We start from the raw sequence: 9011 nt of genomic DNA, 5'->3' as shown, positions 1-9011 counted from the left end.
CGATCAAGCGCCCTTCACAAAAAAAGTAAAACAGCGATGTAGGATGATTTTCAAGTTGGAGGAGAAAATGAGATGGGAGTTTTTCGACATACCCTAACTGTCTTGAACCAGAGTGCACAGAGTACAGATGTGCATCGCAAAGCTAGACTAGCATTTGTGGTTAAAATGTGTATAAAAAGTTATTTAGAAAATAACCGATCGTTTTGCTAGATAAGATCCTTCTTCCTAGGCTTGGATCGATTAGAGCCCTTTGAAGCTGCAATTAAACTGCATTTTGGAAGCTCAAACTCCAGGGCACCACAGCAGTCCATTACGTGGAAAAAATTCCTAAAATGTTTTTCTCAAAAAACATGATTTCTTTACAACTGAAGAAAGAAAGACATGGACATCTTGAATGACAAGGGGGGGAGTAAACTGTACATTTTTATTCTGGAAGTGAACTAATCCTTTAAAACTGTCCATGTGACATCGGTGGTTCAACTGTAATGTTAATACTTTTAATGTGCAACAGAACAAGTATTTGGCGCATATCAAAGACGGACACGGAAGAAAAGAAATTGTTAAATAAAGTCATTATTTTTGGTTTTGTTGTGCACAATAAGTATTCTCATAACTTCATAATATTACGGTTGAACCGCTTATGTCACATGGACTATTTTAATAACCATTCTGGGCCTTGAATGTGGTAGTTGCGTTGCTGTCTATGCAGGGTCAGAAAGCTCTTGGATTTCATTGAAAATATCTTAATTTGTGTTTAGAAGATGAACAAAGGTTTTACAGGTTTGAAACGACATGAGGGTGAGTAATGAATGACAAAATGTTCCTTTTTGGGTGAACGATCCGTTTAAATACAGTGCATATATAATGCATATAGTCATATGGACCACTTTACTTTGCCAATACATTCCAAGTGGAACTGCAGAACAAACTGATTTCTTAAGAAAATCTGGTCAAAACAAAGTTCTTTTGGAGTTCATTCCAGGAGTTTAAAACAGCTTGCCAAAGCACATTTTCTGAAATGACCAAATGACCAGCCGACCAACTGCTTGCAGATCTCACATAATGCTATTTTATCAACATATCTAGGATTCAATTTTCTTGTCAACTTGACATTGAACAGTTCTGGCAATGTTATCTGGCAGCTCAAAAATGGAGGTACAAAAGCTGAGCTCAATGGTCAATCAGTAGCAAAAGAAATATAAAGCCTGTGCTAATTGTTAGAAAACAAGCTGACAAAAAGATTGAATCCAATAATTGGTGAGAACACAGCATAATGACAGATTTATAAGCAATTTTTGTAGGCCGGAACATTTTGACAAGAAACACCACAAGTGTAATAAGTTGTGGGGGGAAAATATAAAAATGTCATCATTTTTTTCCACAAGTCAGTAGGCTATATTCTAACGGGACAACATCAAGCCTTTTTTGGAAAAAGAAAATGCTCTCTGGGTCAAAATGCCTGGAAATGTTACTACAAAACATTTCCAGACTACCAACCTTACAGTAAATGAATCAAACACAAAATTGACCTTTTTACTTTCTTTAACATTTAAACAATTTCTCCACCTAAGCAATGACTTCTCTTTCCTAAACACAAATTCAAGGTCACATTGGCGGGGTCAAATAATATTAACCAATAACATCATGGCCTGCATGGTCTGCATGATTCAATCAAACCATTATGTGTAAAATTAAGTTACATCCAAACATTGTTTCCCACTGAAATGCATTACAGTTAAATGCACGGAAAAAATAATCATGGTGAAAACATTCATTACAGACATCAGCACTTACTGTACATACAATATGACAGTTTAATAAGGAAAATGACGGTGATCTTTCGCACTCGTAAATGACTCTAATAATCGTGCTTTCATTCTTCATCCCTGCTGTCCTTAATTGCCCCGTCCTCTTTAACGACTGCACTTAACCGGTGACACCAACTGCTCAGTCAGAGCACGCTCATGAACCTACACCCGTCATTATAAATCTGTCCTTGCTCCAGTGGATGGAGGGCGACGTTGCACCCGAGGGTATAAGCAGGACTGGAATAGAGTCTACGTTGGCATTCTCTACACCGAACTGAATTAGCACAGCTGAGATGCGATCACACGATGCTACTTAGTCAAGTCAGTTGTTATCAGTCATCACTGTGACCACAGACACACACGCCGTGCATTTAACATATTCATTTGACCTTGTTAATCACAGCTGGAATCATGCCAGGTCCTTTACTCAATCACACAGTCGTCTTTCAGCTGTGATGTCAGGAGACAGATGACAGGCATCCTGTGACTGCTGTACAGATCACATGTTCTCTAATTATGACTATGATGAGTAGGACAGCTATTATTATATATATAGAAATCTCAGAACAAAGTCTAACACCATTGTTGTATTGGCCAATCAAGCAAACTCTGTGCATCTTTAACACTAATGACAATACGCATCAGGGAACCTTCCAACACACTCGCGAACATTTCACTTGATGAAACAAGAGACAAATGCGCCATTAATGGTAGGCTAAGTTAAAAGAATTGATGCAGCTCCAGCAAGACTGCAGGTATCATGGCAGTGATCCAGATCCCTGACCTTAAATTGAACAATAGCTTTGGAGCCGGAAAGTCTGCACTGGATTGCACTGAATATCTGCTACTGGCGATGAAAAGAGAGTAAGAACTGGAGTTATGGAACAATCAAACTTCATCTACACATCAGAACACATCTCACGTTCGTAGACAAACAACACGAAAAGAAGACAGGATTCAATTTCATTTGCAGATAAATACATTATCTAAATGTAATTGATTGTTTTCTCTTCTTTAGCTGATCTCTGCTGAATCCACAACGAGACTGTTACTGTGTCCCAAAACCCAGTCATATCAGGCTGCAACTAATGTCGCCAACTTACATAACACATATATATATAGATATGTATAATTTTTTGTTTAAAAAAGGTAAATGCAAATTTTTTTTTTCAGAGTAAAGAATAAAAAAAGACTTGTGAGATATAAACTTACAGTTGCAAGTTATGATGTCCAATGACCTAAGACTGATGTATCTCACAATTCTGATTTAATAGCTTGCAATTATAAAGAATTGCAAGATGTACACTCGCAATTCTGAGTTCTTTCTTGTAATTGCGAGTTTATAAATCACACAATTCTGAGAAAAAAAAGTCAGAATTACAAGTTTGCATCATTTAATTCTGAGAAATGATGTCAGAACTGCAAGTTTATATCATGCAATTCTAAAAAAAAAAAAAGTCAGAACTGAGAGTTTATATCACGCAATTCTGAGAAAAAAGTCAGAATTGTAAGTTTGTATCAAGAAATTCATAGAAATAGTCAGAATTGCGAGTTCGTGTGTATAATTTAAACAGTATGTCACACATTACTGAAATTAATAGATTAAATAATTGAAAATAACTTTTTTCCCCAACATTTTTTGCTATGAAAAAGACTTCTAAATAAGTGTTTAATAAGTAATTTTCTACTTGTTTTGTAGCTTAAATATGTAAACATCCTTTAAAGAAATCAATCAAGTAATGCTGCTTAAGATATTAAGCCTTCTTCCATAGATTGCATCTTCCATATAAATTCATTTTGTCACACTGCACTGGCAGTTTTTTTCTTCCACTCGTCTGAAGTAGAAATAAGTTAAAAAGAAGTAGAAAAAAAAATCTACCAGTGCATTAAGGGGAAAAAAACCCTCATATTAAAGACATCTTCTCTGCCAACAAATTGTAATATCTTACCCAGTGTTGCTTCTCAAGTCAATTTATTTAGTTTCAAAGGTTTTAAGATATTTCAACTGGAAAATGAGACAAAATATGACAGATGTTTTGCAGTGTAGATCAGCTTATTAAAGCTTCGCATCATCTCCCATGCGACTTGCTGCATATGTAGTGCCTTTCAGATCATTTCAAACCAATCTAAGGTTTCATTTCAGTTAGGCAGCCGGGCAGTTCAATAAGTTTAACAACAGAGCAAAAAAGTCTTAAAAAACAGTTATTTTCATTTTCATTTTAAGTCCCTCTCCCCCCGCTAAGATAAGTGCTGTGGATACCTCCTGCGACTGTCTGAGAGCACACCAGTGTTGCGTCACCCCACATTCTTCCTCCACTTCCTCCTCCGGTCAGAGGAACCACAACGAGGGAACACAACGGCACGAGAGGTAGAGCTGCACCGTGCGAGTCCTGGAGAGACACGCAGAAGCCCGCCATGGCGTCCCACGCTGACCACAGAAAGCTCCAGCCAGGACTGAACGTCCTCTGTGAGGGTCTTTGTCTGGTGAGCGCGTAAAGGCAGGGGCTCAGTGAGCAGGACCAGTTAAAATGGGTTTGACTCATTTCCACACATTGTTGGTTGGGCTGGCAGGAAGATGATAAAGGGGGCTTTCCTTTGCTGTGCTGAGGGTGTGTAGGATCAAAGCATGCAGTGGGATTTGAGCAGAATGAGCGGTCGGGACTGAAGCGCGCGGCTGGAACGCAGCAGGAGCAGAACATTTCAGCGCTTTCTGTATAAGGGCCCTTATATTTGGCCACCGAGACCTGAGCATGAACAATGAAACACTACTCCTCTGTTATTTGCCAATTCAGAATCAGTCTCCTCAGAGAGGCTTTACTGCAAAAATATTTTTTCCCATCAGTATTTTGTCTTGTTTTCAACTAAAAGTTTATTTAAAATTATCAAATTATACATTTAATTATGAATTAAAGGGTTAGTTCACCCAAAAGTGAAAATTCTGTTATTAATTACTCACCCTTATGTCATTCCAAACCCATAAGATCTTCATCTAACACTATTTTCTTTATCTCTTTTTATATGTATAAAAACACAGTTTTTAAAAAAGCAAACTAATATCAGGCACCATATTAAATGATGATGAAGAAAAAGAAAGGGGAAAAAACCCGCATTTATGAGATGAATAAACCAGAACTTGGGAAATAAGGTTTGTGATTGTGTGTGTGTTTTTTTTTTTTTACTTTTAGTCCATGTGTATCAGCTTTGAGCCCATATATATGCTAGTGTATGCAATTAAATTAAAATAAAATAAAATATAATATACAATAAAATAAAATAAATTAAAATAAACAGCAGATAACACTTGAAGTCTTCCTCTTCTAGAAAACCAGAATAAAATAAAATAAAATGATAAAATAAAATGAACAGCAGATAACAGTTGAAGTCATTTCTTCTAGAAAACCAGAATAAAATAAAACAAAATAATTTAAAAAATAAATAAATAAGTAAAAGAAAAGAAAATAGCAGGTAACACTTGCAGCCTGTCTCTTCTGGAAAACCAAAATAAAAATAAAATAAAATAAAATAAAATAAAATAGGAGGCAACACTTGCAGTCTTTCTCTTCACCAAACCAAAATATAATAAAATAAAATTACTTTAAATTAAATTAAAACACAACTGACACGTTCCCAAAAGGTAGTAAGGACAAATTAAGGACATATTAAAATAACCTTAATTTTATGAAACTATGAGAATACTTTTTGTGCACAAAGAAAACAAAAAAAATGTACTTGCCAAAAGTACTTGCCAATGAGATTTAGAAAAATAATTAATTAAATTCAATATTAATGTTTTAAATAAATATTTAAGCGAGTGAATAAATAAATGAAAAAAATGCAGTAATAAGGACAAAACGTTTGCAACCCTAGAAGTTTCTGCATAAACATGCCATTGTCAAATCTCTAACAGCGATGTGAAATCAGTTATTAACAAAATCTGGCAACACCCACCAAATCAGAGCTTCCTGAGAAGATCAGGACCAAAGATGACCTTTACTTGACTTATTGTGCCCTCAAGTAAAACAATCTAAAGTGGCCATATCATTGAAAACAGGATTTTCCTTGCTCCTTGGAAGACAAACACAGTTGTACGGCACATTTCAGGCCAGTCTGCTTTGTGAACTTGCTAAGAGGCAGTTCTGAGGTAAGTAATACTTGTTTTCACTCATTTCATATGCAAACCATTTATCCAATCAAGACAGAGGTCATTTAGATAATTTGAGAACGGACTGATTTTGCTACTGTACCTTTAAAAGCCTGTCAGAAAGATTATGTAAAATTGCTTAAGGATGCAAAAGCCTTCACTAGCATTATAAGTGGTAATCAGAAAATGAAAGTGTAGGATACACTCCTTAAAAATAATAATTCAGCATATAAGGGGGACAACAGCCGCTGAGAAAATGACAATGAGCGTGTTAGCGGTAGCCCACTGAGAGGAAATGCTAATTTCAGCAGCAGACATTAACGTATTGTGCTAATTGACAGGGAGGAGTTTCATAAACCGCTGCAAGGCAAATAACATTACAGTGAATAGGCTGCTTTGAAGTCTGTACTTAAATTAAAAGAAAGTTAATTTATAAGCCATGTCATAATCCAGAAGATTAGACTAAATTTGATTACTCTGGGAGTAAGTGTGCGGCACAAGACTTCCCATTCACCCCAAACACACACACACACGCGACTCTAATTCCTGTAGCGCGCTCAAAGTATGCAATCGTATTGTTTTAACACCGTTTTGAAGTCTTCCACAATGTCACAGCGATCAGATCACAACACGTTTTCACTCATTCGCTTCCTCCTTGACTGCTGCCACATTTCGCTGTGATGTAACCCCTCTGATCTGCTCTCGCGTGGGATGGGAGTGTATCTGTACATTTCACACGGAGTGTGTGGGTTGGGCTGGACCAAATCCAAACACACACACACGGCTTCACTGTAGACAATCAGTGAGTCAAGCCTTAAAGAACATTGTGACAACTGGCACCTACACAACATATTTGCATAAATATAATACAGCATATTTGACTCTGTGCGCAACCAACATATTATAGAATAAATACAGAAAACAAGATATAAAAAAAAAGTGAAATGAGATCAGCTAACTATCTAACACTAAAAACTATTCAGAATGCAGCTGAGATTCCACTTAAATCAATTTATTACCTGTGTATTGATTTCAAAATTCCCTTATTTGTTCTTAAATGTTCATGTGTTGGTCCTACATACGACTTGGCAAAATGACTATGAGATATATTGCACATCAGCTAGATTCAGACAATTTTATTTTCTTAATAAACATACAAAGGTACCTTATTATCTCTTCTCCTTGCTTTGCATTAGGCATTTTACATCTATGTACTTTCTAACTTCATCTAACACTATTTAATTTTCCTTATCTCCCTTTGTACGTATAGAAACACAGTTTAAGAAGTATACTAATACGTTTTAATCGGAAAAAGCACACAAAGTCAGAGACACCATGTTAAAGATGATGATGATGAAAAAGAAAAAGAAAAGGAAAAAACCCTCATTTATGAAATTAATAAACCATAACAGGGGAAATAACTTTTTTTTTGTACTTTTAGTCCATGTGTATTAGCTTTGAGGCCATGCATATGCTAGTGTACACAAATAAATAAAATAATAATAATAATAATAATAATAATAATTAAAAAACCAGAATAAAATAAAATAAAATAAAATAAAATAGCAGGCAACACTGGCAGTCTTTTCTTCTATAAAATAAAAAAATAAAATAAAATAAAATAAAATAAAATAAAATAGCAGGCAACACTGGCAGTCTTTTTCTTCTATAAAATAAAATAAAATAAAATAGCAGGCAACACTTGCAGTCTTTCTTTTCTAGAAAACCAAAATAAAATAAAACACTGATAACCCAACTTGCACTCAGAGACATATGCAAATTTTTGTCCATCCAAATCTCTGGCTAGAAAGAGAACATCCCTCCTACTGATAACACCTCATCCTGACTAACAAGCAAACAGCAAATAAGTGTGGAATAAATAAATTAACTATTATTAGAAATTTTAAAAAAGGAACAATATTTCCCTCCCAAACTTCCCGTTTCAACAGGAAATGCCAATGACAACTGTGCCCGTCAAGCAATTTCATGGGTCTTTTAGTCTCAGGCTGGTACTGAATCATACAGTGCAAATAAACTGCACAGTGGAGAATGAATCACAGTTTCTGAGCTATTTAAGGTCACAATGCGTCTGCAAAGCCTGAAGCAACACATACACACTGTATAAGACAAAGACACACACACAGTTCTATCAATCATATCACCTTTCTTCTGTCATTCTTCCCTTTCTCTGAAATTTCATCTTTCATCCTTTTCTTTCCCTGAAACTTCTTTGAACTTTTGTGATGCATTATGAAATGCTGTAGGAGTTGCGTAGACAGTTATCTTGTGTCCTTGTGTCAGAACAGCCGCGAGTCCAGGATATGCAGGCTAGACAGACTTCATAACTGCCTAGCTTATATTTCACCTCACAAGGGGGAAAAAAATCTCTCTTAGGAGACACTTTTGTGACTCCTGAATTTTTTTTGCTGATATAAAAGTCTAAAAATTTGACATCAGAATGGCAGCCTTTGCTTCAAGCTCATCAGAGTTATCCAGGATGAAACGGCAGAGCTCGCGGCCAACTCTTTGATTTTAGCCGCCTCATTTTGAGCCTCTCCTGCCAGTCTCTTTCTTATTTCCTTACATATGAACAAAACACATATTCATCATCAATAATAAGCTTTTAGCTCCTCAGGATATTTTTAAAACTTTAAAAATACTCCATCCAGAACTTCAAAGGTTTATGTCACTGTTCCCTAAAAGTGAGTCTCATGCGTCGTCACTATTGACCAGAAATGTGCCTGCGGCCACGTGCGCTGCATTAGTACAAGTCTAGCATTACATAACTAGTATAAATGTGAGGTTCACAGAATAAAGCAGTTTTATGTAATTAGGAGTGAAGCAAACAAAAAAAGCCTCACTCTTGAGACTTCACAACACTCCCATGAGACTTCATTGCTGAGTGTACACACGTCTTTGAAATGTTAATCACAGACTCTGGAAAAATAAACACACATGTACATATCTGGAACTAATTCCTCATCCTAGAATATTTATGTTTTGCAACATGACCAGAGCTTTCACACAGTCGCCTTGAAAAAACACTTCAACTTGACCCTATG

At 35.9% G+C, this 9011-nt stretch overlaps 1 protein-coding gene across 5 annotated transcripts in view; it reads right to left on the bottom strand.

Annotated features, from left to right (window-relative positions):
- The window catches only part of prkcz (protein kinase C, zeta), a 141681-nt gene that overhangs the window by 77810 nt on the left and 54860 nt on the right, over positions 1–9011 (bottom strand). The window contains exon 1 of one of the 5 annotated variants that reach the window (XM_051117811.1): positions 4069–4802. The exons of the other annotated variants lie outside the window; for them this stretch is intronic. Within the exon in view, the coding sequence (XP_050973768.1) occupies positions 4069–4507 (439 nt within the window). The 5' untranslated portion in view covers positions 4508–4802. Of the gene's footprint in view, positions 1–4068; positions 4803–9011 lie in introns of those variants that run through there. 5 annotated transcript variants of the gene reach the window in all.

The sequence above is a fragment of the Labeo rohita genome, chromosome 8 (assembly GCF_022985175.1).
Source record: "Labeo rohita strain BAU-BD-2019 chromosome 8, IGBB_LRoh.1.0, whole genome shotgun sequence".
Classification (NCBI taxonomy): Eukaryota; Metazoa; Chordata; class Actinopteri; order Cypriniformes; family Cyprinidae; genus Labeo; species Labeo rohita.
The sequence above is the reverse complement of the archived record's forward strand: the minus strand, read 5'-3'. Positions and strand labels throughout refer to the sequence as shown.